The 20,362-nt window shown below is 33.2% G+C and overlaps 1 protein-coding gene across 3 annotated transcripts in view; it reads left to right on the top strand.

Moving 5' to 3' along the window:
- The window catches only part of LOC119641313 (E3 ubiquitin-protein ligase MYLIP), a 39,179-nt gene extending 19,036 nt beyond the window's left edge, over window positions 1–20,143 (top strand). Inside the window, exons 1-4 of one of the 3 annotated variants that reach the window (XM_038039903.1) lie at window positions 7,469–7,711; window positions 16,142–17,238; window positions 18,688–19,365; window positions 19,444–20,141. In XM_038039903.1, coding sequence (XP_037895831.1) covers window positions 16,172–17,238; window positions 18,688–19,365; window positions 19,444–19,621 — 1,923 coding nt within the window. In that variant the 5' untranslated portion in view covers window positions 7,469–7,711; window positions 16,142–16,171 and the 3' untranslated portion in view covers window positions 19,622–20,141. Of the gene's footprint in view, window positions 1–7,468; window positions 7,712–15,337; window positions 15,509–16,141; window positions 17,239–18,687; window positions 19,366–19,443 lie in introns of those variants that run through there. The other 2 variants (XM_038039901.1, XM_038039902.1) reach the window with 2 other exon arrangements.
- The last annotated feature ends 219 nt before the right edge of the window (window positions 20,144–20,362 follow it).

Raw genomic sequence — 20,362 nt, 5'->3', positions numbered from 1 at the left:
GCACAGGCCTATTGTATTATATTTTATAATAAACGGAATTTTAGCCTATTTTTCAAGTGAACAAAATAACGATGCCATAGCAGCAGAAGCAACAAAAGCAACAATCCTGTAAACGTGCTAAACAGAAATGATATAATTTAAGGTTGACCATAAATTCTCGCATTTAATTCGTATGCCAGAGTAAACAAAACTATAAATTTATTTTTTATTTTTATTTTCATTTTCATTTTCATTTTTTTTTTTTTTTTTTATTAAAGTTCTAATAAACAAATTTTATTACCTTTAATATATCGAAGTACTTACACGTTGTTTATTATTATTATTATCCGTTACGTTCAGGTGAAATATGGGCAACTATTGAGAACTATTACATAAATTATCCCTTCAAGGATATGAAAATGTCTTCACTTTATTAATGTCTTTTCAAAGGCGCACAAACCTGCACATAGAGAGCAGTTAACATCCCTATCGTTCCCAGGTAGAAGGGGTAGTTGATGTTGTAATAGCCATTGGTCTGAAGCTTTATGGCTTGCGCTTATGTTTAATAAAATGCCATAAAATAAATCTTTTTCAAGTCAAATTAATGCGTACACGGAAAAGATATGCAACCAAGATACCGTAAAGTCCGTCTGTTCATAAATTCGGGTCAATAGTAAGGAAAATTTATTTTAAATTTTATTAAAGTTTAATTAAAATTCAGTTACAGTTTATCGATACATCTCGTCCGCCTCGTGGGTGATGTCTTGCGGATTGCCTTCATTGGTTAGATTTCATTGCGAGATCACATTACGAATAGAAGGTTCGTGACGGTGTGACGGTATGTTTGGGCCTAGGTTGAGATATTTGAGCTTATGTTTGTTAGGCGCTTAAGTATGCTTGTAGCCCGGGCAAGTCGAATGGCGTAACATAAATGACATATCATTTACTTTATAAGGAATTGCGGTAAATTTGATTGAGGCGTTGACTTGGTTTTTCCGGAGTGGAACAGGAAGAGAATAGTAAAAATAGCGATACGATCGTTGAATTATTGAATCATAACACAAACGATGTTTTAAATTAGCCTTTGTGTTTGGTAGGTTGTAGAAATAGCATGAAGCCTTTGAGATTGCTTAGCCCGGCGACATCGATGATCCTCTGATGTATTTGTTGCCGAACTTTTATGCTTCGCAAAGCCGGCATGCCTTTATATCTCAATAGCTGCCGCATTGTAGTCTGCCATTCGTGACCTATAACATAGCTTTCGAGAAAAGTCAACCTTTGTTAAGTTGTAAAGCCTTGAACTTTTCAGCTTATTCATAACGGGAACGAAGATTTGCCGTCCAGGAGTTATTGGGGAATTCTCATAGCGGCCCTGCGATTGCCCTTTCTCAACAATGAAAGGAGTACTTAAGCGCGCAATGTAAAGTAGCCCTATAGTCGGTTATATATATACACCAGAAAGAGGCTTGAAATAAATCTCATCCTTTTGTTAGGTTATAGAAATTGTCTTGGACGTTTAAAAGCATCGATTTATCCTTCTATCGGGGAATCTGATAGCGGCTCTGTGTATGTAGCCCAATTACACTTCAGAGCATAATGTAAAGTAGACCTGCAATCGGTTGTATAGACCATAAAGATATTACCTCAAGCGTCTGTTAGGTTGTCTTGGACTCTTGAAGCAATCCATTTATTCTTCTCTTACCGATTTTCATAACGGTCCTGTGCTTATCTGCGCAATGTAAAGTTGCACTACAATCGGTTGTTTGGACTATGAAGACACTTAGAATAGATATCAAGCTTTTGACATCGACTTATATATGATCTATGTCATTTTTCATGGCAGCCGCGTATTTATACTTCAATCGCGGGAAGATTTCCTATCTGCTCAATGGAGAGTTCCATTGTATTCAAATGCTCGAATGCTCTAAGAAATTTTTTAACTATTTCTATAGAAAATGTATACTTAGGCTAAAATTTGACTACAAATGTTTACCAGAGTTATTTAAAAATCGAAAGCAACAATGTTTCGAATACACCAACATCGATAATGAACAAACAAAGCAACACATATTGTTCACATATTTACTTTTGCTGATGGTTGTCGAAGATTTTGCCCCAAGACGATTAAAGCTCTTCTTTTTTTTTAGTGTTTACTTAAATGCTTATTATAAATGTGGCAATAAATATTAAGATATTTTGATTTCCATAACCCTCAACTCAAGGATTACGATTACAGATAAAAACCAGTTCGCATTCATATACAAATCATTAAATAAATGAAAATCAAATAAAAACGTTTAGCCCAAAAAGCAGAAGAAAAAAAAAATTAAAAAGAATAGAAAGTTGAATTCATATGCAATTGTAGAAGTATTTTAAGTAAATGTAAAATTTGGCGATCTATCAAGAAGCTCGTTATGGCGAAGGAAGCCCTCTTTGGGCTCAAAAGGACTTTAATCGTTAACGTTTCGGGGATCAAGAAAAATGTTTAGATCACATCAGCGAATGGTTCGACTTGGCTAAGAATGTGTTTCTTTAAAAGTCGGCGACTTATATCTTAGAAAAATTATATCGTGTTCAGGTCTGAACCGCTTTCATTGTAGAAACAACAAGAAACTCTATACTATTTAGAGCGAAATGGAGCCAATCCGTTTGTTTATCTGGTATCCGCTAGTAGCTCAGTAGCATAAATTCTTTAAACAGTAAACAAATTTAATCCACTTAAAGTGAAACCGTTACTGTTTCAAGCTTCTTAAGAGTTGTGATCGTGTTCTTGTAAAATTTATTTTAACACCTGTCGATATAAGCCCAACGACACACTCTTTACGAACATCTTAACTTGCTAAAGTAAACTTGGTGAAGTAGCCAGATTGCTTCGATCGCGTCATTAATCATCATCATCATCAATATCTCGGTAATCTTTTTTTTTTTTTAACAATCGTGAAGACCTTCTAAATCTTAGATAATGAAATATAATTACTGAATTTCATAACCTGCTATACATAAGTATAATTTTTTTGTTTTATGTATTGTGAATGTTTCGTCTTGATTCGCTATATATGTGTGATATAGCCGTTCCTTAGCACAGCTCGACTTCACATATATGTAACGATTTTCTTAGTGTCGTGTGGTGGATATTTTCCCCAGAAGACCCTAACGTCCAATGAATACTTACTGAACATATTTGGTATGAATAACTAATATAAGCATAAAATGCAAAGTCGATATAATTTTTTAAATATAAAAAAAGAAAAGAAAGATAATATGCTACTAAAAGACAGCAAGTCAATAAATGGACGGACGGATCGACATATCGTGTGAAACTTCATACTCAAAAAACTATATATTCTTTAAGTTTCCAATTGACCAATGTATAAATATACATATATATATATATATATGTACATGCATATAGACATTGTGATGTCTAAAAAATATTACGCTCTTAATAGAAGTAACATTTATTAGCATCAAATATCACAAATGGGTGCACAAGCGCAAATTGACGAAAAGAAAAAATTAACCAAAATTTGATTTTCCGCTTAATTAATAATTTTAAACAATCTACCAATTAAACAATCTTCGTTCTAATGGAACCTGTTTATTGGTAAACTGGCACAAAAGAATAAAAATTTAGTGTACCCTTTTTTCTTCGGCAATGAATACAAAAAATCTATAGAATAAATAAAAACTTAACTTCTCCATAATTAAAGAGTGCCCTTAATGCCGGGCATTTGTATATCTTTTCATTATGTAAAATGTTGATGCTTTGTTATGATCGTATTATTGTTGTTGATAATTTTATTTTTTTTGTTCTCTTTATTGCAGAAGAAAAGCGGTCTAACTGCTTTTTTTATTATTTGATTATGTAATACTTTGTTAATATATTTTAAACTTTACTATAAGTATTGAGCTTTAAGGTGATCGTATGAAAAGTGAAAAATAAATGTTAAATTTTTAATATATGAGAATTCGCAAACATTCAGGCTTTCACAAATTTAAAATGTAAAGCTCAATATTTTTTAGTTTATCAAAAATATATGCAGAAGCAATTAATAACAGCAGCGCTGTAGCCTGCAAAGGAACAGCCATAATGATATGTGTATAAACAAATAAGAAATAACAAGAAAAAAAAAAAAAAGAAGAGAAATAAATACAACAACAACAATAATGTCACCATCAGTAATGTGAATAATAGGACCGTAGCATGGCAACCAGAGCAGCACTAGCCAACCAACACAGGGGGTAATAACAGCAGCAATAATACAAATTATTTTGCGGCACAACAACTCTTAAATGAAATACCAACGGGTCCAAAGTCCAACCAAACAAAAACATATACTCACATCTTTATATGCACGCAAACTGACACACACATATATGCACATATTTTGTAGAATTTTAGCGGCATGGATGCAAAAAAAAAAAACAAAGTTTATTATATTAGCTGTTTTGTGTTTGTGTTTGTGTGTGTATGTGTGTATGCGTATATGTGTATGCTTGTTTGAGTTTTTTTTATGCCTTTGTACAAATAAGAAAACAATATTTGCTACATTTATAAAAAAACGAATATTTTTTTCTTTTATTTAAGATAAAGGTACGGCTGATGACATCAGCGGTAAAATGTGTGAATAAATGAAAAAAAAAAATCAAAAAAAAAAAAACAAGGGAGGTAAAATGAAAATTTTTAAAACAAAACGATTTATACAAATTAACTTTTATACGGTTTTTTTTTTATAGGCAAGTAAGCGTAAAACTTAAACTTTTCTTAACATTTTTTCATCTCCTATTTACACATATGCTTCAACTTACACAGATGATATGATTGCATAAAACAAAACCACGAAATTTTAGAAACAGCAAAAGGGTTTTCAATCAAGAATCGTTGAGAATTCTAGTTTACGTTTGGAAACACGCAAAACGAGATAAAGTTTTTTGAAATAAACGAAGCGTGATCGCTATTCGCAATAGGAACAAGCAAAGGGAAGAATAACAACAAAGCTAGAGATGTACGGAAAAAGAGAAAGTATCTTAGCCTACACGGTCGACAAAGACGTTGGATAAGCGTAAGCAATCGTGTAAAATGAAATTGTGTGAATTGCAACCCTGTGAAATGGTATGAAGTGGACTGGAACCTAAAACGATTCTTAAAAGCGATTTGATAAACGTTATGTCCAAATGTCCCCGTCCCCTCTCCCACTCTCCATCTCTACGTAGATATTTATTCTGATGTGAAATATGTTGTTGCTTCCACGATATACTGAAATGGATTAAATGTTTATGCACTAAAAGAACGTTTTAGTTATAATTTGTATATCATTTTATGTAAATATTACTAACGGAATTGTCTGCTCTTTCTTGTCACTATTTTAGACTATTACGATGACTTCAGTTCATCAAATGATTTATGAGCTCACCTGTTTAAATGCGTTGAAAAATCCTTCTGCATTTGTCGAATTTCCCTATAAAGTTTACGTAAATCGGGCATAATGAAAATTCAGGCGTGGGTGTTAATGTAGCCATGAAAACACATCTTTTCAAAAGTTACATATTTACATGTGTGTGTATGTGTGTGTGTGTGTGAGTGTGTGTGTGTGTGCGCGCATGAAGACAGAACGAAACTTGCATTTTACAATCTTAACTTTGTTTGAAAAGTTCGCTTAAAACGAACTTTCATGACAGATGGCTGATTCATATAATTGCTTAAGTATTTATTTTTTCTGATATTTCACAGCTAAGAAAATCCCAAACTAATCACAGGATGAGTCAGATTTAGTACTTTTTAAACCTATGCACTTACTTTTATTGAAGAATATTACTATAACTATCTAAAGTTCAGGTTGTTACTTATTGTCAATCGTGCTGCTAGACAAAAACAATTTGATCATTTAATACAAATTTCAAGAAAAATACGTCGCACGATTAAATTCTCTCACCTAAAAAGAAAAAAAACTGAGTTTAAGTTATTTAAAATTTTGCTTATAATGGCCGTAAAATTGTTCTCTCTATTAGAAAATAGGCATTATATTTTAGCTTTTTCATGTCCGCAATTATGACATACATTTTAAGTTTTAATTAAATAGGACGATTCTAGTTATGGGACGGTTATAATTATGCATAGTAAATAATATTTGAAATCCTTAAAATATTTCTTAGCTTTCAAGAATATGATATAAAGTGATTTCGGTTATAGCATAAGTGAAAATGCTTAGAGAGTCACTGAATAATAATACTACTTCATTTTCGTTTCGTACCCGTAAATATGGTATACATTTCATTAGTACCATTATTGTTTATTTGCAACTATTTCAGTAAAGACCAGTTGACATTTGCTATATTCATTTACTATATTTACAACCTCGAAAGGTATTTCAGTTTAAGAAGGCTATAACCGGTTTCATTCTAAAATTTCCTTAGTGACCTTATTTTAAATATCATATTGCTATATTTATTATGTTATATGTTTTCTTCTTTTTTTCTCGTGATAATGATCGATCTTTTGTTACGCGGTTATTTTCGACGTAAGGGAACTATTATATTATGCTACGTTGTTTATTAATTACTTAGAAATCATTGAGTCATGAGAAGATAAACCGGGCCTAAGATAAAAAGCTTTCCATTAATTCCAGATCCTTTACAAAATACAAAGACATGAATAAAAGAAACTACAAACTTCAGCAAACAGATTCGAAGAATATTTTTCGTTTTTTCTTTTCTGAAAATTCAAAAGTTAAAATATCTATGCAGTAAAAGAATTATTAGATGAACAGGCCTATGTTTTCATGGAGGGAGCGAAAACAATATTGAATAAAATATGCCCTTAAATAGCCTATAGCTGAATCGCAGTACGATTAGGTTATCACTAAGAAGTTAACATAAAAGGTTGATCAATATTTCAATGTTTTTGCGATTAAAAGCAGTTGACAAGCCCACAAGTGGAAGATTTTGATTTACTAAGAGTACAATCGAAAATAGTTTATCGAGATCAAGATGTTTAGAAGAGCGAGAAGGCAATTTTTACGAATGACTGATTCCTAACTAATTGAACGATATCTGCAAAAAATGGTAAAAAGATATTACCAGATATTTTAAAAGATTGGATTTTTGCCGACAAGACCAGAGGACAAAAAATATTTTTTGCCTAATTCTCGAGAAAACTTTCTAATTGTAAAATTTATTTATTTTTTCCAAGTTAATGCACGTCAAACCTGCGTTGTATCTTACTGCTGACAAGCTAACGTCGATCGTAAACTTTAATTACATTTCAAATGATGTTATTCTCTAAATCTTACAATTAAAATCTAATTACATAAATAGTACCAGGTTCGCTTTAAATAATTATTTTTGCTTGCAAAAATTTCTTAGGAAAACGTAAGGATTTTTATTTTATTTCTTCTTTTTCTGAAATTAATAATGAGACTATTACGGGAAAACAGCTGTATTTCATTGTTTTATTTTTACTTTTTTTCCGATATAAAAAAAGATATGCAAACTCATCTACATACACTGATCGCGACTGTGTATCATGTCTTTAATGTGGATTGCTTGTGTAAAATGATGATTGCTTGCACGCTTAGCAGACATGATACAATGCACAGAGCCATTTATAGAAACTATATATCCAAAAGGAGGGAGAGAGCGCGAGAGAGAGAGAGAGAGAGATAAAAAGAGGATTGATGAGAAGAGAATTATTAATCAACAGTGAACTCTTTCTACTGCATCTCTTCAATTTACGGTAATGGTTTTATATAAATAAAAAATGATAATTGAATAGAAGTCTATTTTATCGGAGAGGAGAATGGAAAATGGTGGGTGGGTGAGTGAGTGAGTGAGTGAGTGAGTGAATGAATATGTTCATGTCTTAACTTAACTGTAAATTTAATTCAATAGCTTATGTTAAATTTAAGAGCTTATGTAAAAAAAAAAAAAAAAAGAGTCCCCCCTTCGCAGAGAGGAACAAAATAAAAAAAGACAAAAACCAAATAGAGATAAAACCAAATAGTTTGAGTAGGTAAGTCAGATAGTGTTAGTTAGGGAGAATGTATTAGCAGTGTAACACACACATGAACGCATACATGCTCACGCAACACATTCACTTATACGTGAACGTAAAAACACGAAAACATGTTTTGTTTTTTGATTTGGACTTTGGACCACGACCCAAACAAAATGTGGACTTTGATCGCTGTTGCTCACGTTTGTTTTCATTGAGATCGTCATCGTAAATAAATACACCGACCGAGTGTTTAATTTAATAATGTGTAGCGAATGCGTGCACATACGTTTAGATATGTATATTAAAATTTGTATACATACATCTGTACATACGTTCATTGTATAGTTACTTATATAAAAATTATTCACATTGTGAACTCGCTCGTCATAGGAAGTTATTAGAGAAGTTTGTTTACATATAGTTTTTTTTTTTTGCTATTAATTCTTTTAATGTCCACAGATAATTGTAAAATAATACGACTTTAATAATTTTCTTTTAGGGTAAATCGATTTTTAGAAACAAAGATAAAAACTAAAAAAAAATTATTGGGCTTTTTTTTGTATAGTTTTTCCTTACTCTCTCTTTCTTTAATTTTGTTTTAGTTTTATCTATACGTATATACTGACGCTATCTCTCTATCTCTCTCTCTCTCTCTCCCTCTTTCTCGTTCTGTCTTTATATCATTACATTTTGAAAACGTAACGTGCTTAATGGCACGCGTTCTACGAGTGATCGTATTAATGGCTGTTGTTAATGTGGTTTTTTTTTTAAGCTTTTTTTTTATTTTTCTCTACAAAATAAATTAAGGCCGGTGGAAAATAATTTACTGCTGTAGGAGAGCACTAGCATTGTAATAATGCTGAAGCCTATAAATACCAAACGAACTAAAGCGAAATGTATAAGCATTTGAGTAAAATTTGTTGGCGTTTGTTCCCACTTCGGTATAATTTTCTTTTTTCTATGATTGCGAGTGTGCATGTGTGGGATATACATTCTTGGCCTTACCGTCTTTATTATTGTTGCGGTTATGATTATCTACCGATAAAAATGATACAACGTGATACGTGACATTTTAAAGGTTATTGTCATCATTCATGACTTATATACATTCCCCATAAGGACAAGCTGAACCACTTCATTTGTACGTAACGTAATAAGGGTAATAAATAAGCTTTTGCAGGCTCCTATGCAGGAATACCACTTAATCATGCTTGTGTTGTATTGCACGTAATCGTAATTAAGAAGTAGAAAAAAAAAAAGAAGTAGAACCGCTTGCTGTTATTCTTATTTACACTCGTTACAAAAGCAGCAAGTTTTGCACGCATACCTGACAAGTTTAGCTTGAAAGTATGTATATGTATAGCATCAGCCTAAGTGAAGACTGGGATTCATTTAAAGCAATCCTAGCAATCTTTTGGTTTATAAATTTAAACGGAAATCTTATTGATTTAGTTTTCGTGAAGATAATCAAAATTCATTTTAATTACATTTCTTAGGATTTAATTCTGATAGAATGCCCTTGCACAGAATAGCGAAGTTGTGTCCAATTCGACATTTTTATTACAAATGATTTCGCCTGAGTGGAGACGATCCTTCATAAATTGCATAAGAAACTTAAACACTCTTAAATTATTTCAAGAAATCTAGAGAAAGTACCATACTAAAGTTAGCTGATGTATATAGGAGATGTTGATGGCTCCCATAGACAAAAAATTTTTTTTTTTTACTTAAAAAGCTATGTTAAGTTCGGGGAAAATTTTGTGAGTAAATTCGAAAACGAACATAAAATTTACCTAAGGTTGCTTCGATTCAACAAATCTGTTTCTTATCCCAGCATAGGAAATACAAGTAAGGAAATTATATTGGGCGGGACCGAACCTCGTATATCCACCACACCACTATGCTTTTCACATTCTAGTCTCCAAGTTCTCTTTTATTTAATACCCATATCGCTGGTATTATTAACGAAGAAATAATCGTGGTGTCTACTATATTCCTTTAAAATTAACCTATTTTTATGAAGACTATATATCTTCGTTTGAGGAGTGCGCACAAGATAGTTTTAGACAATTCTGTCTAGTTTGCCTTATGATATTATTATTATTATTATTAATTTCGCCACAGAAATAAATTCTAAGACTAAACTCTTAAAAGCACTAGCATCTAAGGCTATCGGCTTTTATTAAAAACTCTACCGCACTTGAGATTCGAACCCACGACCATTGACTTGCTAGTCGAGATTTCTCCCCTTCGGCTACTCAGGCGGATCATTGCCTTATGATAAACAAGAATAAAACCTCAAAAAGCGAAAAAATAAAATTTAATTGCTTGTAACTTTGTGTGGGCATGACCGATTGTTTCATTTCTCGACATAAAGAGTAGAGTGTTTCGTATAGTAAACGAGAACAATTTCAGCCTTCTGACTTTAATCATTTTCGAGAAACGAGCAAAAACTCACAAATTTTTGTTAAGAAAAACGGAATTCCGTCCAGTTTATGCCCCACTGCGTCTTTCTGCTGTGACCAATTCAGCCCATTTTCACTACCGACCTGCGTGCAAATACTTTCCAATGTTTCTACACAAATTCGAGATGGATGTGTTCGTTTTCGCGACGAAGAGAGTGCCAACAATACACAGAGGCACGGACACGCATACGGACAGACATGGCTAAGCCCACTCCGAATTTCATGCTGATCCAGAATAAGTGCAGTTTATAGCGTCTCTGAAGCTTTCTTTTGGATGTTACATAAGTTATGAAAAAAATACAATTACAGTGGTGGGTATAAAAAGATGGCTTTTTCTGTCACGTAAGAATCAAAGAGATCTGTCCAAGAAATAAACCTTTATTACGACTAATTTCTTAGCTTTCCTGACCTTCTCGGTCACTCCTCCTAAGCAGGCCAGAAGATGTACGTACGTTAAATGACATGCTACCTCGTACCTCAACGCACCGCGCTAAATGCCCTTGCAATAATCTACCTTTAGAACATGGAAAAGCGCTGCTTTAGTTTGCGTTCATAGAAATTTAAAAAAACTGAAGTATTTTTAGTGCGATAATACCAATCCTTAAAAAAAAGAATACAAAAGCGCCGAGCTTTAATGAATTCCGGAAAGAAGTTAACTATTTATCATCTTATTTCAAGCGATCAGAAATAGTTATAATTCAATTTCTCTTTTAAAGTCTTTTGGGGGACTAAATCTTCCGATTCAGCAAACACTTTACGAATGCCAAAACTTTTCCTATTCTCGAAAGTTTGCATTGGGAGCCTTTAAGCCTGTGGACGTCTTGAAAATGGCTAAAGAACCTAATGCTGACCTGCTCGCTACCAATCGGCACATATATGTGACACAGGTGTTTCTTACCACAACTCAATGTCACATATATTGACTAAGGGATGTTTCAAAGCTCTAAATACATATACGTAAGATCTTTTCCAATTGGTCTAATATTGATCGTTAGAAAAAGCTTAACCTTTAATGGATGTCTTCTGCAGGAAATCCTGAAACTTGGTTACTAGCGCTCATCAGTGCCACGTTAAGTTCTACAATTTATTTGTTTAGTCAGAATAAATTATGATAATAATAATAATAATGATGACACTTTTTGTCCATATAATATCCTTTTTAACCAGACCTTAGCATTACATATTATAAATGACACGATTCGCGTTGAGGAAAAGTTGGATGACCAATCTATTAGATGCAATTAAGAGAAACCAATAAATTTTATATTTCTTTAGCTAAATGTATAGACTTTTTATTTCCCACTAATTTTGTAGAAGGTATGCCAAAATAAACTGATGACAAAGAAATAATGAATTCCAGTTTAAAGTGATATCAAACTTGTTACGGTCTCAAATGAATTAACTAAATCAGCAAAAAAGAAAATTAATTTCAGCGTCTGTGTCGTGGCGTTTACTGATCCTAGTGCGATGAAGAGAATCTCCTTTCATGTTAAGCATATGTTTGCACTGTTTCTCCATTAGAGAAAGAAGAAAAATTTTGAACTAAACTGCGATTTCTCCTAATGACTCTATTCATCACTTTTGTGTTTTTGTACGGAATCGCTTACATTGAATCAAAAGAGGTTAGGAGCTTCTAAGTATTTTACAAGTTTCCAAGCAATCGATTATTTCAAAATAAAAAGTGAAAAAAAATTTGGTGTCCAAGTCGCTGTCCGATGACGAAAATCTGAAAAGTGGAAACAGAGAGTTAGTGATGCCTAATCAATTTCGATCAATTACCCAAGGCAGTTCTCCTAAACGTGTAAGAAGTGGGGAGCGCGAGAAAAAGATAGAGGGTGGCCGCAGCCGAGTCGATGTGTGCTTAATCGGTATATGTTATGCCTTTACCGACATCTCAACATCCAGTACGGCAACGACCAGGTAAAGTCAAACAGCACGCGAGACATGAGAATGTGCAACCATCGACTTGGTAAAGGTGACTCATATCTATCTGCCTGCCATTTAACTTGAACTTAAACGTACTCTTATTAAAACACCCGGAAAAATCGAAGCGGAAAGTAAAAATTAAAATTTTTTATGCTTCTGATCAGTTTGATCAAAAAAAGCATAAGTGTATACTTGAAAACGTCAATGAAAAACGTGAATGAATTCATTATAATACGACATAGTCACAACTTTTCAATGATTTCCCGAAAAAAATTAAGTATAAATTAAACATTTTTCAGATATTTTATAATCTTTACTCCTCTGTAATCGTTGTTTCATAGTCGACTAAAATATGATCAATTAGTATACAAAGAAAATACATTTCATTCAGTTTATGTGCTGGTGCTGCTGCTGCTTATTACGGTGAAATGTATGTTGAGCAATATTGAGGTTATTGAATTTATGGAGGACATTGTAAAATAAAATGCATTTTATAAATTGTTTTTTTTATTTTATTTCCTTTTTTCATTTCTGGCATTTTCAGCACAATTTTTTGGATTATTTCCAATTCCATGTTTTCATCTCTTGTAAAAGAGAAAGTTTTATGAAAATCTATATAAAAAAAAAACAACATATATATATATATATATAAAAGAATTTTAATATTAAATATAAGTGTAAATAAAAAAAAAAAAAAGAACGTGAAATAAATTGAAAAATAAAGATAAAAAAAAATAGAATTGAAATAAAACTGATTTAAAAGCTCTTACAAGCTTATCTCAAAGTATTCACTGGATGTAACACAAAATAACTGAATTTCTATTGATCACATAAATGGCACTATCGTACTTTACTTACCCGTTATTTTGTCCGTAAATAAGCGCTTTTTTTCTCTCATGCCTTAAATATATGTAAAGAACAATTTCCGATCCGAACTATTTTCAATAGCCTTCAACAAATTTCAGCAAAGTATCCCTTAAATTGCGACCTGTAGTTTTGATATAAGAAAAAAGCTGTTTAGTTGCTTTTTGTGTTCAGCAGACGGACGGACAGACTGACAAGTTTATATCGATTTAGAAAATGAATTGAGAAAACGACTCTGAGCCGATCGCTAGAGTAAAAGATGGGTTTAAATCAAGTCCTCCTTGACGGACAGACGTGTAGACAGGCGTTAGGTAGTGAGTCTGAATCGATCGGTATAGTAAACAGTGGGTCTACCTCAAGCCTTTCTGGATAGGCAGACGGTCAGTGAAGCTTTCGAAAGTGAGTCTGAACCGATCGGTGTAATAAAGGGCGAGTATTATCTCAAGTCCTTCTGGATATTGCATACATCCACGTAAACTTGTTACATCTTTGTAACTTGCATACGTGGTATAGGGCATAATGAATAAATATTTAATCATTTTGGTATCATATATGCACTTCTAATATTAAACTTAATGATTTCGATATCGTAACAATAATCATAGAGACGAGACATATTTATCTCTGCTATTGCGAATACACTCTTAAGCGATTATCAAAAAATTTTGCATCGATAAGCTTTAGCACACTCAAGGATCCAGTTAATTTTGTTATTTACGACACAAGAAGAAAGCATATTGACAAGAAGTTGTGCTGCACGTAAACTGCCATAAAAAAAACTATCATTTTCACAACTCGAAAATATGTGAATCATATTCGATTTTTAAACAATTCATGTCATGAAGTCTTTACGTATCATGAGTTTTTGTCTTTCAATAAGCGTTAGGTCGCATGTGTGAACACAATTGTAAAAAAGTATTGTTTTTACCATTTCTTATGCAATAATTTTAGAATTTTGTTCGCAGAACTCGGCCACCTCCCTATCTCTTAATCTTTCTTCCCTTCTTTCTGGTCGTCATTATTTCACACGAATAAGTGAAAAAAAGTTGTGGGCCAGTGTATCTCAGAAACTGTCATCTGTGGGTTCAATACGAAATACATGAACTGTTGATTTCGCATGAGTTGACAGTGTTCCGTTTATTTTAAGGCAATGTGCATTCAGTATAGCCTGCATCGCATAGATAGTATGCTCTGAGAAGATTGCAGAACGGAGACAAGGAATACAATATTAATTTTTGGTCGCCTTCACGGTTTGTTTACCTTACATGTAGAAAAAATTGAAACATAAGTGGACCAAAATTCAGCCCTTTTGTCAGCCTAATTTAATAAAAAATTTTCTAGTTTTGAAAATAGATGAAAATGTGTGGGGACCATGTCTGCCACGCACGATATACGTCCTAAAAAATCATACCACAATATTTCCAATTTCTTCGCTTCAAGAGCACTCAACTTCGACTTGAGAAGAAACCAAAGAACATTGCAACCAATTAATGAAAGAATTGGGCTATCCTCCCAAAACTGGAAAATAATTTATTAAAAAAGAAAAACGTCTCTTGCTTTGCGGAACATTGCTGCATGACTCCTTTACTCTTTCAAAACACTGATGTCTTACTCCTCTCTATAGAGTTATAGATAGCGTTATTACATTGAGAAACGACTCGAAACGGAAATCAAGACTGCATTTGATTACTTAATAAAAAGCTTCCATTTTCTTAGCCATCTAATGTCTCTTTCTCTGCTCTGCAGTAAGGTGTACCGCACTCTGTAAGTTTTTCACTTAACATAATATTTCGTAAAAAAGATTTTATTTTATTTCGCTCCATTTACAATAATTAAATGTCGCTGTCATAACGTATCATTTAAAATACATTTCGATTTGATTCCCAAGGCATGTAGACGACGCTTTAAAAGATGATGTGGGAAAAAAAGAAACAAGAAAAATCCATTAAATTGAAATTTCGTTTTTTGCATCAATATTTCGAAGCCGACGCCTGCCGCCATAAAGCTCTGCCAATAGTGTCATGTTTTTCCTTAATTCTTCTGCTTCTATTTTTTTATCTTTTTTTTTTTTTTTTTTTTTTTTTTTTAGAACAAATGTTATCGTGTCATTGGATTTTTTCATTGTTGATATTTAAATTGCGGTAATACAACCAGTGCTTGATGTTATTCTAGCACTAGAATGGATGCACTTTCGATAGATAGGCTCTATTACGGTTATGGCAAAAAAAGGAATAAAATAAAATACTCTTGGGCATGTCATAGTCAGCTTCAGTACCAACGAGTAAGCATTATTATGATTATGATTATGGTTTTACAAAACCACCACATTATGTGATTTGTAGAACGCAGCCTTCACATGTTTAGTTTTTGAAAATATTCCAAAGAGAAATGTACTAAAAGAAGGAAAAAAAAACGGAAAAAAAATGAAAGATAAGATCCTACTAGAGGGGGGAACCACTTAAATAACTCGTTGATAATTTTATACTTTGTTGATATTTCTTTTGTTGTTGTTCTTGTTGTTGTTTTCATTCTTGTTTTCATGATTTTCAAAGTTAGAAGAGCTTGTGTTTAAAAGGTTGTTGTTGGAGAGAAACACAAATGTGTGTGTGTGTGTGTGTACATGTGTGTGTGTGTGCAAATGAGCGGGGGAGGAGACTGGTAGGTAGGTGATACTTATCCGAAGCACGCTTACGACAGTGTACTGTGATAAGTGTTGTGTTCATAGCGTTTATTCCGTTACAAACATTTGTTTGCCTACATTTTGCAAAAGGATATTAAATGCATTTAATTTGTGTGCGCGTACGTTTGCTTTTTGACCTTGATAGCAGTTGAAGATTTTCTCGGCTATATATATATATATATATTTTTTTTTTTTTTCAATAATTTTTTATTTATTTATTTTCCTTTTTTTTAGGTTTGCAAGGCTTTGGGTATTATCTGTGAAATGGAATATTTCGGCTTAGAGCATTGGTCACCGAATCAAAAAGAGTCGCGTACACGACAATGGATTAATTTGCGTAATCGTTTAACCTGTGATAGTAGTGGCAGTGGCATACAATTAATGTTAGCGTTGCGCGTTAAATTCTGGGTACCCGTGCACTTTATATTGCAAGAGAGCGCTCGTAACTTGTTTTATATGCAAGCGAAAGTTGATTTACTTGAAGGTCGCTTAAATGCTCGGAATTGGACGAATGCCGCCAAGCTGGCGGCATTAATGTGCCAAGCGGATGGTATACGTTTTACCGAAGCATCTCTCAAGTGTGAATGTCCGATGAAAATACGTAAAGAACAAGAAAAACTCAGGCAACAAGAGCAACACCAACAACAACAACAACAGCAACAACAGCAGCAGCAACAACATGCTCAATGTTCACATAAAACTGGCAAAGATAAAGAGCACGTGTTGTCCTTTAAAAAGCGTCGCTTATCGAAGCAAAAATCTGTGGAAAATATTGAAAATGTTCATTGCCAGGCATCTACCTCATATGCAGCCAATAGTTTATCCTTGACCTCAACTTCGCGTTTATCATTGGAAGCGGTGGCGACGGCTAATAGCGGCGGTGCTGCTTATTCCCACGAAACCCATACCAAAGTTTGTAACGATAACAAAACCAGTTCAAATTCTTCAAATTCCAATAATACATCCTCATCATCGTCTACCGCCAATACGACCAATACTTCACCTGCCTATGATAATGAAACTATTGAGAAATTATTGATATCGTCACCGTTAAGAATCTATGAAGACTATCTGATTCGGCCTTTTAACGAACAAAACTCGGAATTACCTGATGATTTTTTACGACAAATCGCTGTCGAACATGGAAAATTATTTACCCTAAAAATGCCAGCAAAATCAGCAAAATATTGGCTTTTACAAGAAATCCAAGATCTAGTCGGTTATGGTGAAGAGATTTTCTGTGGCGTTACAGCCAATGAAAGCTCGATACGATGTGATATAGCCGTTGGAGCGCATGGTGTTAAAGTGACAATAGGAGATAGCATAAATAAGTGAGTTACGTTTATTATAAGATTCCATTACCGCCCCGCTATCAAAAGCAAAGCTTATTTTAAACATATTTTGCTAAGGGGCAAGAAGAAGAGATAACATTTGTTTTAGGCAAATCATTTATCGTTTGACAATAGCCCTTTGTTTAAGTCATGATATATGCATATTTGTATTTTTTTATGCCGCTCGTGATATGTGCGACTCATTTCTAAAATTAGTATTCCATCGTTATTCATATAACTATATTGCAAAATAAAGCGTTATATGGAAAGTGATCGAAAAAGCGATCCGATCAGAAGTATCAAAAATTTGCAGCCTGTAGGTTGAACACAATAAAAAAGGACGGGCTGACGGACTGACGAGCTTAGATCGATCCAAAATTGATTCTGAATCAATTGGTGTATTAAAAATCGAGTCTAGCCCTTCTAAGTGTTGTATACATCCAGAAAAACCTACCTTCCGTACCATTTTAACACAACTAGAATGACTTTTTTACTAAATACCAAAAGGACATCATGTTATCTTTCAAATTGTAAAAACTTCTTTCAAATTGAAAAAAAACTATCGCTGATGCCTCAAAATAGAAATACTTTGTAGCAACTTAGTCAAATCCCGCAATTTTAAAAAACTTGAGCTAGGGAATTTTAACCGGGGTTTAGATTGTAGTAGATAATTATAAGCCAACTTGAGAGTAAGAAGAAATACGCCCTAGCAGAAAAAATGTTCTCATTAAAAGTTTAAGTCATATGCCCAACACAGATTCGAGAGGAGGTAAATATTTCAATTAGGGCAAGCCTATTGTAGTCACGATCGCCCGGTTTTGCTCTGCAAAGAAAAACTATTGGGAAATATTCCGAAAACAGTGTAGTAGGCAATGCCCGCTATTAAGTATCCTCATCACTTCGCCTAGAACGGTTACTCATATAATAACCTTACATATGGATACAGCACCGAGTCATTCTCTGCTTACGTGCGTATATTTTTTTTTGCTGGCGTAGAGAAAGACTTTCATGCGAAGATGATGAGTTAATTTAGGTATTTATTAAGGCAACGTGTTCGCCTCAACTTAATTATATAATTGTCTTAAACACTTCTAAACACTTCAAAAATGAGCAGACCTCAAACATTATTAGTTTGTCCAGTAGAAACATTTGTCACACATTACATTAAATATCCTGTAGACACACTGGAAGGCATAAATATTTTAATTAGGATAACAGAGCGGAACAACGAAATCAAATCTACCGTTGTTTTAATTTTGACCGCATGATCGCAAAAATTGACTTAGTTGGAAAATGGACCTTGTTCGTCTAAATAGCGGCCATAATATTTGATACATGTTGTTAAAGCTTAGAACTATATGTACATGCCTAAAGGTGTGGACGCTAAAAGAATGCTTCTGTTCAAAAGAAAATATTAAAAAAAAAATATTTCTTTTATTCCCTTTGCAGCATTCCTTTCAGTGCTATAGCGGCTGCTAAATCATTTCGTCGTACTTTTAAACTGGAATACGTTGATGATCATAATGATCGGCGAGAAGTTGAGATTAAATTACCTAAGCATGCTATTGCAGCTGGCTTATACCGTTCAATAACGGAGCGACATGCTTTCTATGTTTGCGATAAAGTTCGCGGCGTTGTAACCAATCAATTTACACGTGATCTCAAAGGCACCATAGCTTCCATGTTCAAAGAAGACACGGAATTGGGTAAACGTTATGTATTTGATATACAACGAACCAGTCGTGAAGTGCACGATCAGGCGAGACGTGTTCTTCATGAACGTGGCATAGAAACTTCGGTACAAAGTGAAACGGTAACCGATGACCTTGGTAGACTTTTGCCTCGACTAGTTAGTGCTGTAAACGATGGTAACGGCGCAGCCGGTGGTTATACGTCAGACGATTCGGCTTCTTGTAGTAGTGGTGTCAGTTTAGATGGCGCCTTATCCATGACCAGTAAATTGGATTTGGTAATACGTGAAAAGGAGGAACGCGAAGCGGCCATTGAACGTTGCGTGGATACACGTATTTCAGAGGCTATGACTTGTAAAATTTGCATGGATCGCGCCATTAATACAATGTTTAATCCTTGCTGTCACGTTATGGCTTGCGATCAATGTGCTGCTAGGTAAGTTTCCAAATTTATTTGCAAATTTTGAAGAAAAGTGTCTCTTATGCCCTTCTTGTTTTCTTTTAATTATTACAGATGTGAAAATTGTCCCAATTGTCGTGTTAACATCACTAATGTTGTAAAAATCTATTTACCGCCCGAATTACGTACACATCCTAGTCCCATTACCAGCGAACACAATCATCTTATGTCAAACGACAATCAACAACAACAGCAACGCTCGGAGGGAAGTAAAGTAACCTCAGCAGCCTAGAATTGGTTTTGTTCGCTATTCTTTCGTTTCATGGAATGGGTTTGTGTACCCATAACTTGATAATAATTAAAGAATGCAAAGGAAAACAACAACAACAATCAATCACCAGTTAACTGTAAACGGGATCAAAACATTAATATTTACATCAGCAGCCAAAAAGAGTTTCTTTACATAAATGAGAGCCCAGTTAAACATTAAAATAATATAAAATTTAAATTGAAGTTTCAGAAAAAAAAAACAAATAATATATATATAAATATATACGATTTGTAACTTGAATTCCTTAACGTAGCATTTAAGTTTTAACAAAACTTACTAAAATTTTCTTTCACGTTTGTTCTCAGCGCGCCTTTCATAAATCATTTTTCATGTGCTCGTTGCTTTTTAACCTCTTTTTGTTTTCTGTTTTATTTTTTATATTTAAAATAAGTTTTTATTTATTTTTCTGTATTTGCTGAGCGTTCATTCGTTCACTTGCGTGTTTAACTTGTTTGTTTATAAATTATTATAAGTATTTATTTTTACTGTTTATATACTATATATATATATATATATGTATATATATATATATATTTATATAATAGTCTATATATAATGTAATATATATAATATATATATACATAACATGTTATATGTATGCGTACATATATATGTATATATGTGTGTTTGTATTCGCATAGTTTATATTTACACACTTTCTTAAAGTGTAATTTGAACAAAGAACAACAAATTGAATAAACA

This window comes from Glossina fuscipes, unplaced genomic scaffold, assembly GCF_014805625.2.
Source record: "Glossina fuscipes isolate IAEA_lab_2018 unplaced genomic scaffold, Yale_Gfus_2 147, whole genome shotgun sequence".
Classification (NCBI taxonomy): Eukaryota; Metazoa; Arthropoda; class Insecta; order Diptera; family Glossinidae; genus Glossina; species Glossina fuscipes.
This window is presented reverse-complemented; position numbering and strand designations above follow the sequence as displayed.